The sequence below is a fragment of the Typopeltis vanoorti genome, chromosome 19 (genome assembly GCF_054136105.1).
Source record: "Typopeltis vanoorti isolate ZY-2024b chromosome 19, IOZ_Tvanoo_1.0, whole genome shotgun sequence".
NCBI classification, from domain to species: Eukaryota; Metazoa; Arthropoda; class Arachnida; order Uropygi; family Thelyphonidae; genus Typopeltis; species Typopeltis vanoorti.
In genome coordinates, this window is record NC_143567.1 from 2124326 (window position 1) to 2148469 (window position 24144).

The 24144-nt window shown below is 37.9% G+C and overlaps 1 protein-coding gene across 2 annotated transcripts in view; it reads right to left on the reverse strand.

Moving 5' to 3' along the window:
- Positions 1-1344: 1344 nt before the first annotated feature.
- Positions 1345-24144, reverse strand: part of LOC150095819 (uncharacterized) — a 178747-nt gene continuing 155947 nt past the window's right edge. For both annotated transcript variants that reach the window (XM_090409107.1, XM_090409106.1), the window contains exons 29-37: positions 23657-23742; positions 21312-21445; positions 20920-21126; positions 18659-18732; positions 14320-14421; positions 8809-8979; positions 8194-8334; positions 6997-7078; positions 1345-1898 (exon numbers count right to left, since the gene is read on the reverse strand). In XM_090409107.1, coding sequence (XP_090265233.1) covers positions 1746-1898; positions 6997-7078; positions 8194-8334; positions 8809-8979; positions 14320-14421; positions 18659-18732; positions 20920-21126; positions 21312-21445; positions 23657-23742 — 1150 coding nt within the window. In that variant the 3' untranslated portion in view covers positions 1345-1745. The remainder of the gene's footprint in view (positions 1899-6996; positions 7079-8193; positions 8335-8808; positions 8980-14319; positions 14422-18658; positions 18733-20919; positions 21127-21311; positions 21446-23656; positions 23743-24144) is intronic.

Here is a 24144-nt window from a genome sequence, read left to right on the forward strand (position 1 = left end):
CTCTTTATTTTTTATTTGTTTAGCATGAAACGAACACCGTGCAACGCTAACTATTTAAACGAAACATGTTCTGCAATTCATTTGTTTACTTCGAGTTAAGAGTGCACGCAGTTTTCTGCTCATTCGGATCTGCATTTACCGTTGCTTGCGGTTCATCTCCGAAGCGAAAACTAATTCAGCATCACCGATTATGGTTATTTTCTCTTAATAGCTGTAGATCACAGAAGTCTTTGATATACAAAGAACCCTGAAGATAACCATCATGAACTTAAGGAAGCGGCTTTAGATATTATTTACTTTTACAGTTTTACGATACATAACTCAGCCCCGTCACGCACTAATTTTCTAGTTTTCTTTTTCTTGTGTTAAAACTTTCTCAGACATATTCCATAAATCTCGTAAAATTAGTGAATTTGTGAAGTTAAGGAAATTTCGATCGGTGCTGGACGTCTGTTGTTGGCAAGAATATTATTTTATATTCAAATTTAAGTATGTAAATTCGCTCTATTTTCTCTCTCTCTCTCTCTGTTTTGTGCAGTATTTTATTTCTTGCTTTATTCATTACTTCCTTAATTTGTTTATTTGATTTTATTTCTTTTACTATTTTAATATGCAAATGAATTTTCTTCGAGAATCGCATTCAAGAAATTCCGATTTCAAGAAACTATAATTAAGCTGCGAAGTATTCCCGTCTACATCATTTTAGAATACAATGGATTTCGGTAGCTCTTTTTTTTTCTTAGTCTTTGGTTGCAAATTTGTTTTCAAAGCTTTTAAAAAGAGGTAACAATTTATTCATTCTGAGATTGTTGCTTGGATTTTGTTCGTATTTCGTCTCCTGACAAACACGCGATGTGAATGATGCAAGCACATCACATAGCTGTCGAATTCTTTCGTTGGGGTATTTAATGTGTCGCTATGCAGACTTAATTAGGACACATAAAGCTAATGAGATATCTGTATCATCAAAAGTATGATAAAAGTATGAGAACTATTTGCTAGCGAGTTCATATTTCAACGATGACATTGATGACATCACAAACCTCATTCGAAATGTTGTCTGTTATGCCAAGCCATAACAGGCTTGGCATAACAGACAACAGTCTGCGTTATCCATTTCGAAATTACATTTCAGTAACTCACCTGCTCGATATGGATGGTGTAAACTTTCGAAATATAAGCGCGGAGTATTGTATCAGTAAATGTTTGAAATTTGGCATTTTGTTTTGCAAATCCACTACTCAGTGTTTCGTCTGTGACAATTAAGGAAACATGAAAATTATTCAGCGATTAATTCAACCGTTCGTTCATAGATGTACACATTCTCTATGGCATTCTTTTTTATCTAGAATTTGAGTTGAGTACATGGGTCTTTTCACCAAATAATTTAATCATATCAACGATTTATACTTCTTTAAAAAGTATTTAAAGATTGTTCCGATGGGAGATAAATCATTATATCTTCAAATAGGTAAATCTCTGGTATTCATCTGAATTTGTACAAACGGTTCAGGTTTTCTGTAATCGATAAGAGCAACAAAGTATCACATTAAATAATAAAATACTTCACGGACAGAAGCTATATACAAGCCGGGGATTCCTTTATATTACAGCTGGAGACAAGCATTTTCTGTTGTGCTGTCTAGTGTTCATTTCCTCTACTTTTCTTGTAGCATCTTGGTATTACTTTTTACTCGTCAGCATTATCGAGAAGGAACAAAAGAGCTGATTTTTTATTATTTATTTCAGGAATGATTGACTTTTCTTCTTAACCAGTCTGTAACTGCTGCTTTGTAAAGCTCCAGCCATTGAATGTTGTCCTTCACTCGATCCAACACTTCTTCTCTGAACTTCCTTCCTCCTCTGTGGAATGAATTTTCAGAAAAGAACTTCGTAACCTGTAAAGAAGGAGAGAAAGGTGTATTCGTTCATTCTCAACATACATCCGGAGTAATACCGCTTGCTTTCAAGGCATAAATTAAAAGATTTACCACACTAGCTTAAACTTCTAAGATTTTATTGAGCAAACGAAATGACGACTGCGGATCACAGATCAAAACGGTTGCCTTTACGGATATTAAAGGGACTTTCGGAAGCCAAAGAAGGCTGCGCAGCGGCTACCATTAAAAAAAAAAACGAGCACTTACCTTCTCCTGCTCAGAAACACCATTAATCTTTTCCCGAGAGGCGAAAATGGAGCGGCATCCGTGTTGTTGTTGTTTAGGATTCAAGGGGAGGCAGGTAAAGAGGCGAGATGAGCGGCTCTTGTTAGCAAAGGTCTTCGAAGACAAAACATACAAACTCGCCACGTTTAGAAGAAACATGAGGAAGATATCTTAGTCATTTCTTTCCAACTGAAGTTATTCCTTATTAAACACCAAAGTGAAGGATTAATCGTCCCTTCGTGATTAACTATTGCAAGCATTTTTTTTCTTTTCTGAACCGTACATTTTAAATGACTATTTCCGCACAGTTACTTTCCAAATAGCACTTTTGTCTGCGACAACTTTCTGCTTGTCTTGTAGCTTGAGAAGTGAGTTAGTGGGTCTGATAGGGATGTGGCAAAGTTTTTCTTTTCAAAACGGGCAAACCAGCCAGAAGAACAAACGCAAATAACAGACATCTATTGGCTTATATCCTTACTTGTTTTAGTCGTAAGTCCAAATACAGAACCTTTTAGACAGAACCTAAGTGTCCCTTCCATTCCTATATCTGATTTACATTAAATATGGAGCGAAATAAAAAGCAAAAAAATCAATAACTTTGTGTGCGTGTCACTAAACCTGCTTCAGTTATACAGGGCGTTTCAAAAAGAATGTCCAGATTTGAAAATTGTATATCTCTGCAACCACGAACCACAAATGAATGCGACTTCTGTTAGAAAGGTTTTGACCTTTTCTTTTTTGAGGAAAACACTGTTACGAGAAACTCCTATCTTGAAATGCTGCGGGACTGGCTCTTGGCGTTTATAAAAGTTTATAGCGGCGAGTGCCACTCTGAAATATTTCTTTCTTCGTTCTTCTCTTTTTTCTCGCAATTCAATTAATATTTTGGGCTTGAAAGCAAAACGTTTGAAAGAGGTAACGCGCATTAGATCCCCGAGTTCGACCCATTTCATTTTGGAGACAGAAAATAATGTGTTACATGAGCAGAACTAACTGTTGTTATGGAAATATGATGTCACAGCAATCACGCCCCAAAGAAACAGTTTTATTATACTTATAAAGAGATGCTATGCATTTTTGGCATTTCGGATGAATGTCACTGGAACTGGGAATACAGAAAAAAGACAAACGCGCTTTTCAGCTTTAATACGTTGAATGTTAGAATAGCATTCAACGTATTAAAAAATCGGTAAATTTCTCATCTTCTTACTAGTAGAAGTGCTCTGCTCTGTATGTTGCAACACATTTGAAAAATGGAAAAAAAAACACTTTTTTTTTCCATTTTTGAAATGGTCGACCGTTAAGTCATTGCATGATTAACAGGAAATGAAGAAACTGCGAAGTAGACTCAGAAATGTTGTTTGTTTATTTCTGTAAAATAAGACTCGAGTTCAAGTTCTGTTTACATAGGCTGCAGCGAAGCCATCGGTTTATGTTATGACATCTTTTGAGTTGTCAACAATGCTTGCGGGTGGGTTTACAGCTGGTAGCATTTACTGTGCTAGCGTCATCAAAGCGCAAAGAACAGAAGTCAAACTGAAGGGCGATCAAAGGATTAACTCTTCCTCCGTGAGGTTATCCAGAGAACAGTTCACCCGTTAGTGTTAGTTACAGTTCTGGCGCCACACTGACGGATTGCAAGAGCAACAGGTATTGTGAGTGAGATCATTGCAATGTGTTCGGTGTCATGTGCTGCCCTTCACGTCGCATTTTTCTCGCCTAAGGATTCCAATTTCTTCAGCGATCGCATCGCCTTTTACTCGTCATGCTGAAATGTCAGTAACTTTTTAAATAAAGCTAAGCCCGACACTGCAAGATAATTATAATGAAAGAACTCCAGTAAATCAACAGAGAAGAATTCTGAGTAAACTACCACGATTTCCAGTTTCAGTGTGCGTAAACATGTTTCTCTAGATGGCGAAAAGCTGATGTAAACGAAGATCGTTATAGGAATGGATCGATATTTCTACAAGTCTTTCTTAAGAAAGTATTTTAGGAAACATCTCGGCCTTACACAAATTATGTCTCTCTTCAAAAACGCACGCTTTGAAGATGCTGAAATGTTGTAGGAGGGTACCTATTTTTCTTTTAATCTGGCTCTGCTCTGGTACGTAATAATTGTAAACCTATGCTACATTAGTACCATGGATGGGCTGAGGATTTTTTCTACATTTCGTCAACTTACTTTGCACGCTTGTATTTATGAAATTAAAATTTATAATCTGGAAACTCTGGTCCAGTGATAAATCTCTAGAGCAGAGTGGGATCCGAACCCACGGTTTGTGGATTGGAGAGCGAATAAGCTAACTTTTGACTTTTGTTTCAGTCACTTTGTTTGACGATTTTTTTTTTTGTGTATTTCCGTCATTTTATTATCAGAAATGAATGAAATACGTAAGGAGAAAGAATAGAGAAAACTGGATCATGGAGAGAATGCAGTACGTTTATCATATTCTGTAATAATGAAAAACACTGGAAAAATGAGTAAATTAGCTTGAATGCATCCATAACAGAAAACAACAGACGATGTCTCATGACTAATACTTGACTTCTTCATACACACCGACCTTACATCATTAAGATTACTGCGAGTAAGACTGCACCATCAACACGATATTTAGCAAAAAAAGTATTCTTGTCATTCAACAGAAATATGGAGAAGTAAGCTCGGAAGCGGAAATCTAAGGAGAAGCAGGATCGCGAATTTTAATGCAAATTCTACCTGCGAAAGGTCGAATGCTTATTTTCATTTCCTGCCGAAGCAAATCAGGCTAAGAGGTAGGTCAGGTCACTGTATCCAGAATTTTCGTCCTAGATGGACTCGAACGGAGTTCTTTCCGACCGAAGGGCATCGTTGAGACCTAGTGAATTACGCAGGCTGCTTACCCACGAAAAGCTGCGAGCTTGTGATACATCAGAATTACCTCAGAATGGGCTGAAGGTTAGATACTCTGGAATCCCTGCTCCAGAGACCGTGGTGCTTTACAAACCGTTTCAGGCCTCCAGTAAGCAAGATGATAGTCTCACATCTGAGCACTGAAATTATATCCCACTTAAAGACGCTTACAAAGGTCCATGCTGCAGAGAGAATCAAATCCACAATTGGAGAGCCTTCCCGTTTTGTAAATCAGACCAACAAAGTCTGTTATTACCACAAAACCTCTCTGTTCATATGATGTAGCTGAATGGCTTTGACTCCCGTGCCTACATTCCAGTTGGCACGGGAGTCAAAGCTTTGTTATCAGGCTTAAGCCATTTTCCACAGCCTGGAGTCTAGGGAGAATTTTGTGATAGAAATATGCGCGATGCATGCGAAAACTCGGAAAAGGAACTTGCTAACTGGAATTCAGCATTGGAACATTACTTTTTGTTTCTCAAATAAATCAAAGTTTAAAGTACTCAGCAGTTTCAGGTGAAAATCAGTACATCAAACGGACCAAGAAGTAATTCACAAAGTCTATTGGAAGGATCAAATTTCCTTCTTCTCAAAGAGTTTGGTTTTCCGTTTCGAATAAACGGGTGGTGAAATACATTTCCTTCAAGAAATATTCGAAGCTCATTGCTCTGTTGACATCCTGAAAGGAAGGGCGCTGCCATCCGCAACTGAACAACAGTTCGATGGATTTCAAAATTGCGTATTTCAGGATGCACAAGTGCATCGAGTTAGGAGGTTCTTTTATACTTCTAATGATTATCGACTTAAAATACAGATTATTTTCGCATCTCTGCTAACATTTTGATCAACATTCCCCTGTTTTATATATTAAAATACCTGCAGAGATGGAAAACACCAAGAAAGAAAGAAACTTCGGTACTGATATGCGTTTACTCTTCCACATGCAAGGATAGAAAAAAAAATGAAGGCAAAAGAAAGAAAGAAAGAAAAACAGCACTTTGGTGCAGAGACACATCTATCAGTAATATCTGTGTTGTTGTCGTTGTTGTGCGTTTAATGTTCAGTACATCCCATGACCACGTAGAGAATTGAGTCATTTGAGTACTGCTTCAAGATTTGCAATTTTGGGAAGATTACAAATTCCAATATTTTGGAGTTATTTTCTTTTTTTACGTTGGAAAGAATTTTTATTTGAAACTAAACTAAAACTACTTTCACTCACGGCTTGGTATTCTGCACGCTGCGTAACAAAGTATAAAACTAGTAGGATTACTCTTTTTGTTTTAAACAATGTTGTATCTGCTCGCGTCTTTTATACTTTCAGAGGGCTTTGAGGATTTGTTGCATACATTTTCATCCTGAAAATAACTATTGATTTTCTGCAGGTGTGTGTCTTTCAAAGATTCTTCCTTAGCTCCTTAAAATTATAAATAGCAGAGGACCCCTTTTAACTTTTGGTCAGCGAAAGATCTCTTCAAGAAGTGATGCTGACCTGGCAGTTCTCTTCTTCCAACCGGGAAACTTTAATGGCAGTTTTCTCCTGAACACACAGAGGAGCGAAGCGCGCTTTACGGTTGTGTTAAATGAGAGAAAAGAGACGGCGAACTACCAATGGCGGCTGCATTAAGCTGAGCCGAAGTTTCCGCTACCCTCTTCCTGAGAAGGAACTTCTTCAGATCATTTTGAAGGAGTTTTACGGGTAACGAGCACTACAGTCGGCGCTTCACAATCGCGCTCTCTTCATAATTATTACGTCTTCGTGAGCTGTGGAATGAGCTCGAGTACTTATACGGTCAAAGGATGTGACCTCTTCAATATCTAAAGTATTTCTTAATAATCTTGGGAAAAGACTGTTTTGGTCAGTGACTCAGGAAGCATCTGCGAAAAGTAAGTATAATTCAAGGACAGTTCCAGTTTTAGAATGGAGTTACCTACCTCGTTTAGCATTTCATCTGTGTCAAAGTAGCTGCAGACGGTCTTAATAAGTTGCCTTTGCTGCCTGTAATAAGTAGGATACCTGCGAAAAAAAGAGAAACACCTGAAGGATGTTTTAAAGAAATTCAATTTTTTTAAATGAAGCTAACTTCATGTAAGTGCACCTTTAAACTGTTTACGAATGCATCGATAGGAGATGAACTACCCATCAGGAAATAGAATTTTTTGATATTTAATATCAAATTTTAGCACAAATAAGCTTTTGCTGAAAAAGAAATAGTTTTTCAATAGCATAACTTGTGACTGACGCTAAAAACTAATGACGAAGTTAATTTCTTTGCTTGACTGTGAATGGAGGCCGAGTAGAGCCGCGTTGATTTAGTGACGCAGTTCTCAGGAGCTAAAATAGGAAACAACGATAACACAATGGACGTTGCGCTTGCGTCAAGCCTCGTGCAATCATAAAGAAATATGTGACGCGTAGTAGTGAAATATTGTCTAAGACGCGAAGGACATTTTATCATTTGGAAACAGCCTTTCTCAGACTTAAAAAGACGCGAAACATCGCGGAGCAACTTATTTCAGGTGTCATCGCAAAACATTGCAAATCCTGCAGCGCTTGAATACGTCTCGAAAACTTGTTTACCGTCTTAAAACCAGAGAAATGCCAAAGCCCAAGTGAGAAATTAATGGCATGGAATGTTTAATCGCTAAGAAAACTGCGAGAATATGACCGACGTTTCGTGAGGGTCTCTCATCCTTCAGAGTGAAAGTGTCAGCTGGCGAACGATTGCCGGACGGAAGAAATTCTCAGAAATTTCCAGGTCTTCGTTTCTTTAGGTGAAAACGAATGTCACACAATAGGCATAAGAGAGGTGGCAGTGGGTGAACAGGTCATTTAAACTTTCTTCATTATTCTAATATTTAAAATAAAAGCCGAGATGTGGTGCCCGACTGGGGGTTCAGAGAAATTTAAAACTGCAGCCACGGCCTCTCTTTTCCTAAGGAAATAGAGAGTACGTTCGGTATTCCCAGCGTGTATCAGAGGACTCAGCATCGCAAAAAGCCTATTTCGTTTTTATTCTATTTGTTGTTGAATTACGAACAATTCGAAGTGTTTCCCGAAGAGCAGTCATTGAATGACCACTCGGCGTTTTCATTAAAGCAGCTAAGAAACACAGTAAGTGACTTCCGTACCTTCCTAATAGCTGAGGCCACTTTGACTTGATGTACTTCCACACGAGTGGGCGGGCCACAGGATTACTCGCCGCAGAATTCAGAGCTGGGAAGAAGTCTTCTCGCCTAATCTTGTCTCCATCCAAAAGATACTCCAGATACCTAAGAAGGAAAAAATCACGATGTGGTTATGCGTGTTGAGGTGTGGAATGGGATTAGTAGTTCGCACTGGTTTGTAAATGAAATAACTCTCCGACTTAGACCAGTGAACTACTGGAATACATTTTTGAAAACGGGAGTAATCATAATTTGTATTTTCATAAAAAAATAAGGCTAAATATTGCATTTTCCTGCTACATTGTGATGAATGCAAACTCAATTTAACATTTTAGTCGCCTCCCTCATTACTTTACTCCTCTGTAATGAGTGAGGCGACTAAAATGTTACGCTGCACCATTTAACCTCAATGTGCGTCTAACCTACTTTAAAGAAGATTACCTGAGAAAGAAGGAAACTACAAAATTATAATGAAAATTGTTATTCCATAAACAAATTAAACTTTTATTTTATGAGCGTTTCATACGACTCTCTCTCTCTCTCTCTCTCTCGGTGCACGTGTATCATGTTATTACATACCTGTTTATGATGGTTTCACTAGAAGTGAAAGAAAGACCAGACAGAAGCCGTCTTTTCTCCTGAGGCCACGACTCTTGTTGGTAGCGACTCCACATGTAATTCCAACAGGTTTCATTTCCCCCGTTAAGCATCCCGTATCGGTAAACGATGCTTCTTAAATTAGCGGGGATTCTGGAATAAACAAGGGATCTTCATCAGTGGATGCAAGCGGGTAGGACAGTGTTTTTTTTTTTTTTTTTCCCTGGAGGAGAGTATATCGTGTCTGATGAATCCGAGCCGGTTACTCTGCGGAGATTATGATCGCATATTCACGCTCGGCCGTAATCTGAATTTATAGCGAATGGCTGGTAAATGGGTTTGCACTTTACATTCATATTAATGCGGGTGGACAATTTTTATAACTGAAGCGCTATTTCAAATTAAAGAGCATAATAAGAGAAAATATGTTCTGTATTATTTTCTCTTTTAACCTGTTACGTGTAATTACTGAATATTCGAGAATGATCGAACTTATTGAGTTTCTCCACTGCTGCAGCGTACTTGGGTAACGCGATGTCTTGGTTTTTGAAACGGTTCAGTCGTATGCGGAGCTTCAGCATTTTAACTCGCCTAATGGTGAATATTTGCAGTGATACTAACAGAATGTAAGAAAAGGAAACCATTCTTTCAGTTGGAAGAACAGTTTCTACTATTCAAGCCTTCGCAAGAGTGGAAAACTTTGGAGCGAATTTAACGAAGTTGACTATTTGGAAACGCCATTCAAATGAGAATAGGATCATATTAATCATAATGTGATATAAATGGATTTAGTGTACTTAAAAATAAAAAATGCCTCGATATTATCTGGTAAAACACTTTTAGGCTAATCTGCTTATTTCTTCCTTCCACTCTTTGTCTACTCCTACCCCCCCTACCCCTTCGGGTTATTTTCCTTTTATCTAACCGGTTTCTACTTTCGTTTAAAAACACCCAATTTTATTTTATTAAGTTGTGTGCATTAAAAAAAAATGAGGCAACTTTAGCTGCATTGTGTTTGATGCCAGGACTTGTTCTAAAGTGTTAGATAGCTCTATAGTACGTATATTAAATGCTTTAAGTCAAACTAAACTATTTTTTTGTATACAGTACATAAACCTAAACTTCCCGATTTCTACATAAAAACTTAATAAATCCTAATTCGTGTCGGGCAGTTCTCCCTACACGGTACTTTATTTTGCAACGCAGTAACTTTCTTCAGTGATAAATAACAAATACCACCTATCAAAATTCTTTGGCTTTGAAAATGGCAAAGATCCGCCATCTTTAAATTCTCATTCCGGGCGGAAAGAGATGCGATAATAAAGATCAAAAACATATTCCAAATATGACGTCTTTTTGTAGAACATGTCTGAACGAATAAAAAGAATCTGCGAAAGAAAGAGACGATGCTTTAGTTGGCGGTCGATTTAGAGCCTGAAATCATGAAGAGACATTTCTGTATTCCCTTTTCGTTAGATTTACTACTAGTCGTGAGGCGTATTTAATTTCTAAAGCATCTGCATATCTTCCCATGATTACATCAAATATTGCAACCATTAATGCTAATCAACACATTCATGGAATTTATCTACTCGTCAATTTCGTTGTTTTCGAACTTCTCGATACAAAGCAATAAAAATTAAAAAAAGAAAAAAAGAATCCACAGTCTGCGATTTATGATCATAAATGCCAGTTCGCCCACGTTTTTTTAAAATATTTTTATTCCCACTCACATTGCTGCAGTGGGTGCCTCTATTCGAATCAAAGCAAAGGAAACACATGATCAATTGTTCAATGTGATCTTCACATTTCGTGCACATCTGCTTTGGAAATTATTCACAATTACTAGACTGGCGTGTGCAGCCCGGCGGTTGCCTTCTATAACCAACAGAATATTTAAAAACATCTCAATAAGTTTGAACGTTAAGTATTGAAACTTTCAATTTTATATTTTGCCGTTCAATACACTTCGATATATTAAATAAAACTGCGTGGTCACTTTATTCTAGAATATATACGAGTATCGTACATCTTATATAGTAGGAAGACATAAATGGATACTGTTACGAGTGCATTCACGTGGATTGACCGACATCTGACTTGTAATTGGATCCTCCTGTTAAAATGGTTCGAGAGGGACCATTTTAACTAATTTTCAGCTGAAGGTGAAAATTTCTGTCCGTTATAGATTAACAAGTCCCATACGGAAGTGGCGAAGGTTTTAACTTGAAGAAACTCGGATGTTTCCTTACAGAATCTTAATTCGGCTAGAGACGAAATGCAACTTGCAGACATTACTGAACCCTGGTTGCCCCCACGGTAACTGCATCATAAACAAAAAAGGCAGAAAAGATTATTTGAAATGCAAATATCTGATATTTAGTACAATATCAACGATAATAAATTTTAATTTGGATGAGGACGCAAAATCCTTTTTGGTAGGTGTTGCTTTAAGTTCAAAAATGAGGCAAAGAATCTTCATCCAGTCAAAGTTCAATTAGTCGCACTCTTCCTGAAGTTGATTTCTGCTCTAAAATGAAAGAATCACTAGATAAGAGATTTTCATTTCATACAAATCAACTTTATTCAATTAAGCTGCAAGAGACAAATTGCAATTTTACGCGAAGCCATAAAATGCCTGCAGAAAGAGAAGCCTCAGAAAGGGCGTAATTTGATTTCTGTCCGTTATACAATTTCTGCGCATTAAATTACGGATATTCTGGCTTTAATATATCGGATGGTTTGCCTTTAAGGGGAGTCAACTGATGTGATTAGAATCGTCTCATTGCTCTGCTGTCGGTCATTTCAGAATGCAAAAATCTCGGTCTTCAATTAAGGGACAGTAGAGTTGAGACACATCCAGTGTGTGTGTGTTTTCGTTTCAGAAAGCTATTTGTTGATTCTCGGAGAGCAACTAATTGCGTTGAATGGCATTGGGACACTCAGGTAATCGAATTTCGGCAGCGTAGTAAAATAGCTGCGGTGTGAATGAAAGAATTCTTGTAAGTGAAATCTCTTCTCCAGTGACACTAATCCGATTTTAACGAAGTGTCATTTAGTCCGATCATGGTATCAGTAGGAGACTCGAGACTGCGTCACGAGAGATAATTATGCAGTAATTACGATATACTTTATATTTAATTGTGATCAGTATTGTGTTCCCGAATTAATGGCTCGTTTAAGAATGCTCGTCTTTAAAATTTACAGCGAAAAGAAGCATAAATTTAAAGATGCATCAACTGAGCACAATTACACCTGCGCTTTCATTAATCAGGAAGAGGCTGCCTCCATTCTGATTACTCGGATCTAACCAACTTGAGAAAAGCAAATTGAGGACATATTCAGTTATTACATGCAACGATCCAATTCACGGGAGAACCAAAACTTGAAACCATGAAATCTATTTCTGATCACAACCTGCATTTTTTCACGCATCTTATACTTTTACACAATAGGCAAATGGGTGTGTGTTAAATTAAGATCATTATGAAGGAAATTGCATTGTCCCTTGAGTTTCACAGAATTGTATATGCTCCCACGCAGAGAGGAAAGTGAAATCGGTTGAAGTTTGCGCAAGAACAATAGATCATAACGAAATGCAGGAATCTCTTTAGGTATTCTGAAACGCCGAAAATTCCGTGACCAAGCAAAAAGTTTAGAATCAAACAGCAGTGCCAAACCTCTGTCTCAAAAGTTTAGAGAAATCATTTTCCAAATACGAATTGCACTTTCTACACATTAGAAACATTTTACAAACATTTGGTATGTGGTCATACCAGATGTTTGTAAACTTCATTTACGCAGCGTATATGCAAAATACTTGGTCACGTGCTTCACACGTGTTCTTCTAGGCAACTATATAAGAATGCTGATGGGCAGTAATCGTCAGTACGGTTGATCCCAACGGGAAAAAATAAGGAATCTTTGGGAATTCGATAACGGGCTTATTGTGGATGCCCGTCTGGTTCGAGCCATCAATTTGAAAACAGCAGAGCTGATTGGTTTCTCAAAAGGTGAGATATCCCGTGTTTTAATCAGTCGAAAAATAAACCACTTACTCATCTCAGAGGCACGTAAATGTGGTCCTAAGACAGTCTGTCAGGAATGAGATTGCCATCTTCTGAGAATATTTGTACAGACAAACAGAACTTTCTGTGTGAAGCAATTGACAGAAGCATTTAATGAAGGCTGTTTCCGACCCATATCTCACCGAACTTTGCGCAGGGAATTGATGAGGATCGGTGTTGGCAGTCGCTAAGGAGGTCCAACACGGTATTAAATAAAATTTTCTAATTTAGTGGCCCGTATGTATATCCTCTTATATTAACAGCTTCGTTTCAAGAGCATTATGGTTGAATGCCATAATACTATTCAGCGAACTTAACGTGAATCCAAAAGACTTTAGAGGTGAGCAGTTCGTTCGTATTTAGGTTTACAGTATTTCAGAGGGGGAGATATTTAGATGGTATTTAAGGATCGTGGATATTGTAGGCGGTAAAATGACTGCCATCGTGCAGTAAAAATATTGCACAGCAATTAAGCTCGTCCACGTTAATATCTGAATATCCTTATACATGCAATATTCTACCAGTGGTACGTAAGAAATACTTCAATGCCAAAAGACGAGACGATACGTCTCGAGAAAGCACGGATTCTCAATTCCACGACACATCTAGGGCTGGGTGCTACCCTTTTTTTTTTTTTTTTTTACAGAAGCACTGTTGCCCATACGCATCTGTTAATAACATCGAGTACCGTTCATGGATTGGCATGGAACAAAACAGACGGAAGCAAAGTAAATCGGTCCTGTAGATCACTGGACCAGTCTTTATACTGTCACATTTTCACAAAACGGTTCTGTTTGGATATGCACAATGTTTGGTGAACTCTTAACATGACTGGATTTCCTAAGAATGAAGTTTGCAGATAGAACCGCAATGATGCGGGATTGCTTTTCGTGGAGTCGTAGTGCATGAAACTGCTGTTCTAGACAAGTGTGCTTGCTCTGCGTTGTGATGAGAGTTTGTGCCTTATCGTGTTAGTCGGAACCATACTCTACAAAGCAATGATTGTGGAGTACATCGTTTGAAGAAAAGAACATCAAAACAGAGTTCCGACCTAAACCCCAATAGAAAATATGTGGTTAAGTGGAACGTAGCTTTAGAGCGTAGCCAAGGTAGCCCCGTTCCAAGCTGGAGCTTACTAAATTATCTTGAAATGGACAGTGTAGCAGGGTAGTGCCCGCTTCTACCACAAATGAGCAGAAAGTCTTCCCCGACATAATAAAACTCTTATTGCTGACAACAGACCAGAAATTAATTTCTCTCAATATAAACAACTTTATGTACATTTTTATCCAATGACTTTAAGCAGTAAGTTTAGTGAAAGTCACCACTAAACTTTAAGCAAGTTTAGTGGTGACTTTCAAAGAATTTAAGTTTCATCTTCTTGCAAGAAACGAAATAAATTAACTTAAAAATATGGATGACTTACGTTTCTCCTTCCATCCATCTTGTGAGATAATCAGAAACTTCGTCCAGACAGTTGTTGTCTTTATTAGCGCACGCCAACTCTATTATGGTAACTCTCAGTTGTCTAGAAAAGTAAACAAAACAAACACTAAAATTAACTTCGCTGAAGATTTACTTTCTAGAATTGCATCCTTTAATTTTAAGAAAGCTTTGACGTAATGTTTTGTGACTACTACTACAATCGCGCCCATCCTTTTGAAAGCATACCAAAAAGAAGATTAGCCGCTTCTAAACTAATCAACTGCGTCCGAAAATTTAGACTATTCTCTCTCTCTCTCTCTCTCCACGTAGTTCTACCTCATTTTACTAAATTTGTTAGTACAGCTTACGTCTGCATGCTTTTATGAACGGAGTTATTTTAAATTTAAATAAGATGAATTAGAAACTTCGTCTAAACAGTTGTGGTCTTTATTAGCTCCCGCCAGAACGAAGTAACATAACAATAAACCAATTTTCTATTAATAATGATTCTCTTTGTTGATCTATTCAAACCAGGCGGACACCCTGCTGAATTGAATATTGGGCCTTTGAAGAACGAAGCATTCTGATATGGGTATTCTTGTCATTACATGTGGCAATCTACTACTGCTGAAGGCGACAGATTTACCTCTAGAGTCGATGGCGTCGAATGCTCTGTCAACGGCCTATCTGTTTAGGATATTGATAAAAAAATTCAGGCACATAAGCGGAACAAACGCTAAATATACGGAACCCACATCTCTTTCAATGAAGTGTCACACTGCAGGTGCTCTTAAGATGTTTAGTTTTATTGTTTCTGTATAATATGAACGAGGGTGTGCTGCAAATTTGTGATAATCATCACAAAGGAATTGAAGTCGAACCATTACACATTCTACATATTCCCTACGAAGTGTTATGCATTGTTACGACGCTGCTGCATCGTTTGCAATCCTTTGAGAAAAAAATCATTTCCCTTGCTGCACAAGCCAGTCCTCCGTTGCAGATATGACGTCATCATCTGTGATAAATTCCGTTCCTTTCAATTTCGGAATAGGAAATAGTCAGATGGGGCAGGTCAGATGGCGAATAGGGTGGGTGAGTAAGGCACTATTGAAAGCCCAAGTTGTGTATTGTCTGTTAGGTTTCGTGACCAGTGAAACGGGTGCGTTGTCCTGCAAAGCCTCTGCTCAGTTTCTCGTGGCGTTTTTCGTTACACGTTGGTATTTAAGTCAGCGAATTAATTAACTATTCATTAAATGAAAGAAATTTTAAACTGGGAATTTATTCCAGTTAGTGTTATTTGAGTTTCACTTAAAAAGTAAGATCTGAATTAAACATAAAGTAATAAAAATGGGTGAATAATTCATGACCTAATTCTCCTGGAGTGAAGTAGCTGCAGTTAATTTGTTGGAATACGACAAATCTGCGATGAAGTATCAAAAGCGTGGATTTACTATTATTGATATTGTAGTTCGATGCATAATTAAATATTTTGCACCGAACTCCTCTTAAATTCTACTCGTCCAAAATTAGGTAAACTGTCTTCAGACTTCACTCAGAGAGCTTCTTATCCCCCCCCCAGTCTGTCCTCTTCTCAATTTTTTTTAATGCGAGAATTCTTCTCATTTCCTGTTTTCATGAGCACTCACCCTACTGTTATGTTGTGCTGTTTAAATCTATTTTACTATTCTGTTAATGCCCTTACAGCTTACGTTCTCTTCTAGAGGTGGTTTAGATAGGTTTGCTGTTTATTGATGGACGAAGTTTGAATTGCGCCCTGATCGAGATTACGGTGTGCACTCTCCCTCTTTATAGTATATGTGCTATCTGCTGATAAGTTTTTTCTGCTCTGAAACTGCTAAAGATACAGCACGTAAATGTTATTTCCATTTCATAAGAAATGAAAGGAAAAAAAAACATTTATATTTACGGCTATTTGCCTGCTTCTGTTTAGGAGTGCCCCAGTTTAAATGCCATTGGCTCTTTTCTCACGGATTCTTAGGGCATTGTAGATGTAGATTTATCAATAAATATATGTTGCATACAGGACAAGAAATTTGCACATACCTTTTTCTGGGTGTTGTGGCTCTTCTTCTTTCGCGTTGTCCAAACTACTGTGTGTGTGTGGGAGGGGGGATTTGAAATAACACATGGAAAAAACCCGGGTTTTTTTGAATAACATATATATAATAAGGGATGGGCGGAGCGTTTTTTATATATTTATATGAGGTGGGAAAGGGTGAAAGGGGGTTGAAAACAGCAACTGATTTTTGGAGGGGGGGGAGGGGTTTGACGGGGTGCGGTCCGTTTCGACTATTCGTGGTCGTCGTCTGAACACATTGCGGAAGTGGATGCTATGTCAGCTCGGGTAGGTGCTTCAGCTTTTGAAGTGTTTGTGTTATCGCCTATTGGTCGGGGTTGTGACCTCAATTTTATGTTGTGTAGCTTCCAAACCTCGGAGATTATGTAGGGCCTGTGTACGTTGATAGAGTTCGCGTCACACTTTATGGCTATTGTTTCCGATATTCTAAGCATTGTGACGCGAACTCTATCAACGTCCACAGGCCCTACATAATCTCCGAGGTTTGGAAGCTACACAACATAAAATTGAGGTCACAACCCCGACCAATAGGCGATAACACAAACACTTCAAAAGCTGAAGCACCTACCCGAGCTGACATAGCATCCACTTCCGCAATGTGTTCAGACGACGACCACGAATAGTCGAAACGGACCGCACCCCGTCAAACCCCTCCCCCCCCCCTCCAAAAATCAGTTGCTGTTTTCAACCCCCTTTCACCCTTTCCCACCTCATATAAATATATAAAACACGCTCCGCCCATCCCTTATTATATATATGTTATTCAAAAAAACCCGGGTTTTTTCCATGTGTTATTTCAAATCCCCCCTCCCACACACACAGTAGTTTGGACAACGCGAAAGAAGAAGAGCCACAACACCCAGAAAAAGGTATGTGCAAATTTCTTGTCCTGTATGCAACATATATTTATTGATAAATCTACATCTACAATGCCCTAAGAATCCGTGAGAAAAGAGCCAATGGCATTTAAACTGGGGCACTGCTAAACAGAAGCAGGCAAATAGCCGTAAATATAATAGTTTGTTAAGAGGAGTAACATGGGATTTTTCCCAGAAATGATATCAAAAAAAAAAAAAAACAGTTGGTAAGGCTATGAGAAGAGCCTCCGTAGCTCAGTCGGTATAGACGAAGCCCTTTGTTTGGAAAGACCTGAGTTTGATTCCCGTCAGTGACGCGAGAAATCTTTATCTGGTCTCTTTCGACCAAAGGTGAGTTAGCCGATCTAATAAGGAGGTAGGGTTTTTCCCCGGAAACCTGGGTTTTTCGTCCCCCAGAACAGGCAAACCGGCCTCGTGACACACATGGATTACAGTCATGAATACGCCCCAGCCATACGCCGGTCCTGAGCCCGGATAAAATTGGGGTTTGGGAAAGCAATGGTGAACTACCCTGTAAAAATCTCGCCAGGAATACTTTGTGGGAAAATGCCTACAAAGTCACCTACGGCTGGAAACGACTGAAAGGGAAAATCAGCATTCAGGCTATGAGGGCTCCAATAGAAAAATGCCTTCCTTGAGGAGCGTATTTGGCTTCATTTATGGCAGTGGAGGATGTGCTGTTCACCCCTGCTGAATTCATTACAGTGATTATCTTCTTCTATTTTACAGTGGTATACTTTAATCTCTTCATATAATTCCAATTATTGAATTATAGAGGGCATTAGCCCTCCGAGAGAGAGAGAGAGATGAAATAGACAAAAAACGATGCAACAAAGACAAGCTGTTTAAATGGTAGAAAACACCGTGGGGCATTTTTGTGAGAGATCCAGTGGTTTTAAAAATGTAAATCAATACGAAGAATCAATATTCGATTTGTATTTATATTAAACTAATTAAAGTAATTCAATTTATATTAAACTAATAATAATTAACTTTATTATTAATCAATTAAAATTTCAAATACGAATATTGGAATAATATTAATAACAGATGAAAATATTTGCAGCTTTTTTTTTTTTTAATTACACAAAGAAATTACTCCGAAAACAACAAAAGAGGCGATGAAATGCGCGTTACATTTTGCATAAACAGCGTTGGATCCTACTTCTTCTCAATTTATACTTTGGATTGATATATGGTTATTACGATGTTCTTAACTAGTTTAGCGCTTTCCTCGTAGGAGCTAACTTCCATCCATGGAAAAACATGGAGGATTTATTTTAGTTATTCTTCACTTTTTATTTTTCATGTGTAAAACAAAAAACGTGTGACTAAAATACCTTCGAAGAAAGTGTCCTCACCTTTTCAGAAAATCCCCCTCGTCGTTCCAAGTCAGGTTGAAGTATATTTCTTCGGTGAGCGATTTCACGTATTTCTGAAAAAACATCAACCACATTTTAAAAATGTGGAATAATTTCAAATGTTAGAATGAGACGTTCTTTCTTCACATTAAATAAATAAAAGGAAAGGATTTACAGACTTTTTTTATTTATTTTAAGTAATAATAGGCATTTGATGTTATGCAGTTAGGAGACATCAACGACCACAAATTATATTCGTTTAATAGTGAAAAAGGAAAGGCGGATTTTTTTTTTTTTTTTTTTTTTGTAGGGATTTGATAATTCTCAGTAAGCCATCTTGATTCACTCCCCCCTATGGTCCAACGGTAAATGATAACTACTCTCCTATCGTATTGACAGAACTAATTAGTGATATCCGTAATGCGATTTGGAAGGATTTCAAACGTGTTGGGAAAATATGCATAAAACTCACTTTGAATAAACTGATTCGTTCTTTATTTCGAATGTTAGAACAGCGCTTTTCGTTGCTTTGCAATTTTAAGTGCTCGCTAAAACAGCACACATTCTTAGAATTTTGCTATTAGCAAAATTCTAAGAATGTTTTGCTATTAGCAAAATTCTAAGAATGCAGCCAAACTCCACCAGATGTGAAGGTTCATTCGAATTCAGATGACGTGTATCAAACGACATGTTTGTTGTGCGAATTTGGATCCACACGTCACTTGATCGTTATACTAATTTGACACTGCGCGCACAGATGCGTGTGATATCGAGTTTAATTACAGAGTACAGACAAATAATTAAGGTTACCAGCGAAGTAGCAAGAGTAAATTTCTGTACTCCATTTTCTAAGATTTCATTTCGGTCTTTATTACCCTCCACATTCTGATTCGACCTTTTTCTTCGTTCATCTTTGAATTTTGAATTTCTGCACACGAAACATTCAAACAGTGAAGAGTTCCCCCCCTGGGGGGGGACTTTTCTGTCTACAAATCGAACTTCTCTGATCCAGCGAAGATATGACGAGGTATTACTTGCTTTTCACAAATTATCCATCTACTTAAAAAATATTATTATAACTGTGATGATGCTCGCCATCATCACAGTTATATGATGACCTCGATGACTCTTTCTTAATCAGTTTTTCAACGTATATCGCAGATGTCGGCTCTTTTCTTGGACCATAATCGCATCCATATTTTCTGTGAAACGTCCGTCACTCGACCAGTCTCCTTATCGTGTCCTTTGACACGCATCGGCGCCAAACGGCATGACAGACTACTAGGACTTCTACATCTCATTTCCACGAGGTTCAGAAGTATGCTTATTGTTTCCGTTCCGATCCAAGCAATTTCTGATTACAAATGGAATCACATCCTCCATTCCACTGAAAGTCGACAAACATTGTCCAAGCCTTGACTCTCTCGCTAAGTGTATGCACGGGCAGTCCAAGTAATAAATATATTATGAGCATATCAAAAGTTTAATTAACAGAAAATAGTAATTTTAATAGGTTCAATGGTTTGCAACTCCTTTTCCCCTCCTGTCATCGTTAGGCCACCAAATAATAAATCGGTTCTGATTCCAAGAGTAACTGACAAACCAACGCGACAATTGTCAAGCGAAGTAGAGCTCGTCGTAAAACTTTTAAGACATAAAAATTATGCAGTATTAAGGATTATTTTCACAATTTATTACAAACTTTTCTTTCTTACAATTTCAGTTTATTTTTGCGCTAAACACGGGACTAATCAATAAAGCAACCCAAATATACTCGTATGTAGGTCGTTAATTATCATTTGGTGTCCATTATTGTAGAAAATGCGAAGTTGTCCCCAAGCGGAAAAATTTCGCATCAAATCTGAATATTATTAGGGACATTCGTCCCTCACAATGTGTCATATGATCCAGTATTGTGATAGACAATGGTTACTACTCTCTATCTATATACTTTGTTATTCCCCTCAGAAAAAATAAAATGAAATAGGGACACCTTATTTCGTGTTTTCATCTTCGCGGCTTGAAAGGGAAATATTCTCCTGTGAAATGCGAACGCTCTCGAATGCCGCAGGAGATGTTTTAAAGTACTATCAAAACATAATATAAGTAGAGAGCTGCTGTTAAGTTTTTCTCATTTCTAATTTTATACTCATAAATGCTTCAGCTATAGTGAAATATATTTAGACAGTAAGATAGTGGATTAACGTTAAATTACGAATAACGGATGGGCAAAATCCTCGATATTCCTCTTTCGCAAATACCTGCATTAGTTCGTGAGCTTCAGTACTTTCCAGCAGCAGCCTGTTGATGTAATGCAAAGATTTTTGAGCCCTTCTCCATGGGACTAGGTGGCGCTCTTGTCTTAAGTAGCCCGTCATGTCAAGGGGAATATCATAGCTGATGTAACCTGCTCTAGCCAACAAGAATGCATCATTTATGAGGTTTGCTCTGTCAGCGGGACTTAAAATCTGAAATTCAGAAAAAAAAAAGGAAATTATTTTATTTTGAGTTCGTGTTTTTGGTTATTCTAAAAATAAAATGCTGTTAACTTTATTTGTTAACAGAAATACACCTTATTCTGTCGCTTCTGGTAGTGTAAGTATTGATTTTATATTTGATTGAGGATACGTTAGTGCACGTGGGCGTTGCTTACCTTATGATCTTGAAGCAGAACATCTACTAGGCGGTACCAGTCTTCCCGAGTGTAGTTCACCAAGTAATAACCCGTGCTGTTGACATTAAACTTTACCCAGCTTGAAGGGTCAGGCAGATTCATCTGGAAACTTACTGCAGAAAAGAGTGGATGAAACAAATAAAAAATAGCTTTACTGAAGAACGAATGCAGTAAGAGCAGCATACAGTTAGAAGGAAGGAATGGGGATTTTGTATTTAATATATTAAATTATATCATGGCAGTATCCTTTATGGATTAAATTTTACATGTATACAATGGTATGCTGAAAACTGTATAAATAGATCATTAAGAATTGAAAGTACACTATATCGTACGATTTTTTATATAAAATTGGCTTAAAAACAGCTAATTTCTAAATAAATAAATGTGGGGACAGCGGAGATTTCCCTTTTAAACGCTTCTTGCGCAGATCCTGCCAAAATAAAAACACCACTTCATCCAGACAACAAGAGATGCACCTCCTTAGCACAGTCGGAAGTTACGTGACTTTGGAAAGTCCTCTTCGAATCCCGTTCACGACATCAGAAGCCTTTACATTGGATTTTCACACGAAGGAGTTAGATGGCCTCGTGCGGTGAAGGAAGGAAGGATTTGAAAAATGGATTTATTCGCTGCAGTACTTTACAGGTAATCGCTAGCATTAGTTCTGCAGTATTAACAAGTTGCTGTCAATAGCAACTTGTTAATAAAGTTATTTGTTAATCTAAATTGCTTGTTTGTTAATAAATAATAATTGCTAATACCGATCATTATCTCTCTCGTGATCAGAACGAAATTAACAAATTGGACATTTATTGCTGAAGTGCACCACTCGAAGGGTAAATTATACTCTTAAGGCCATAAGGGAATATTTATGCTTTCTTCAATTCGGAACTCATCACAGAAATGGGAGGGGTTGGTTCTCCTCCAACCTGTGAAAGAGGTGGCGGCCCTTTGTAAACAGAGCACGTCCACATTTCTTTCATTTGTAGCGCCACTTGATACGGAAGAACGGTCAGCTTGGTTCCTCATTTTCCAAAATAAAGAAGAGAAAGATTTGGGAAATATTTTAGTTCTTGTTTGAATTCCATAGTTTATGAATTCCATAGTTATTCATAGAAATTTTTTTATAGAAATTCCACAGTTTATGAACCAGCACTTGTAGTGCTGGTTCATAAACCAGCACTACAAGTAGCGATGCTATTTAAATATTTCTTCTTCGGTATGCAAGCCTGGTTGGCTCATTGGATTGGGTACGTTGCTCTCCAACCCACAGGCTATTAGTTCGAATGCTTGGTTTCAACAGCAGGGTTCCCCAACTGGCTAATCCTTCGCCTACCCATCTAATGTGCGATACATTTGGGATCCACACAACATGCATCGTATTAACATTCTCGTTGCCGAGGGTCTTCACTGTTGAATGACCTTAACTGAAACCTGTTCAATTAAATTTGTGCGTTTTTCTATTAAGGTTTCGCTCTTTTGTTTGTCTTGATGTTTGAGCAGATAAATCGTCTGCTCTCCACCGAAATCAATACGTTCGAATCACATCGTGGTTTGAATGTCCGTAAAATCATCTCCATGTGTAAACCCCTGCCCACCTTATTTATGAAGGCTTCGAGTGGCATGAAAAAATCGTATTCTAGACCAGGGTTCACTCGATTTTGCAACCATTGACATATTAACCCCCCCCCAACAATAATGACGTTCTGAAGGTTTGAAACTGTTTTCTGGGCAGGATTACTATACAAAATAGGACTGCAACATTTTCAAACATCGTACGCACCAGAATGAAGCTCCTTCATTGTACGATGTGATTGGTGAACCTGCTTCAGCACGCGCTTGTTCCGAAGATTCCAGAACACTTTTCTTTGTGTAGGAATAGTCGCACTGTTTGTTTGTTTTTAATTTATTGCTCGTTTTTGTTTTTCTCAGTAAAGATTACGCGGCTGAAATTAGTAGAGAAAAACTGAACTGAAAGTGAAATTATAGTAACGAACGAATGAATGAAGAAATTAAATTACTAAGAATAAAGTCTTAATCGCGCAGGATTGTTTAGCTATTTTCTACTGGAAGTTTGCAAGTAAGTTAAATAATTTCGGTTATTTTCTTCTGGAGGATTATACTATTAACGAGTGCCCGCATTTCTAGCGGTGTCCTTTCGAAACGAGGGTCGCTTTTAGTTCAATTAATACCCGCACCCATTACTGAGTGTAGATGGCGCTCTGGAGAATAAATGCTTGCGTAGCGCGTCGTAATCTAGCGTATGCATTTCCCCACGACAAAAGCGATGCATGTAAGCATAATAAAGTAAAATACCCTACCTTCATCAGACGTCAAGAGCCATCTTATTGACGCAGCAGCGGGGCTGTTGGGCGTGTTGTAACTGAGAGGGACCATCCAGGCATTTCTGAAAAAAAAAAACGCAGTTCAGAATTAATTGGAACACTTCGAGTTTCACTGAAAATTTTCAACAAAGAGTGCTTTAACAAATACTTTTGAGAAATTATTCTTTATGAATTTCCTTCTGAGAAAAAGTGCAAATCAGCGGGGGCGAATGTCGCCGAGGGCTTCTTTAAAACTAATCGGCAAGATTGATTCGAAGGAAGTTTGCATTTTTCTGCTCCTTTCAGAAGTAAACATCAGTCGCTTATGAGGAAATCTAGCAAGCGTGGGTTGCAACTTTAAAAAAGTATTTCCTCTTTATTTTTCAATTAGAAGGAACCCTCTGGATTAGTTCCGCTGAGAGTATTCGAAGTGAAAACGGATGAGTGAGGATTTGCCCTTGCATCGTTTCGTGATTAACAAAAGT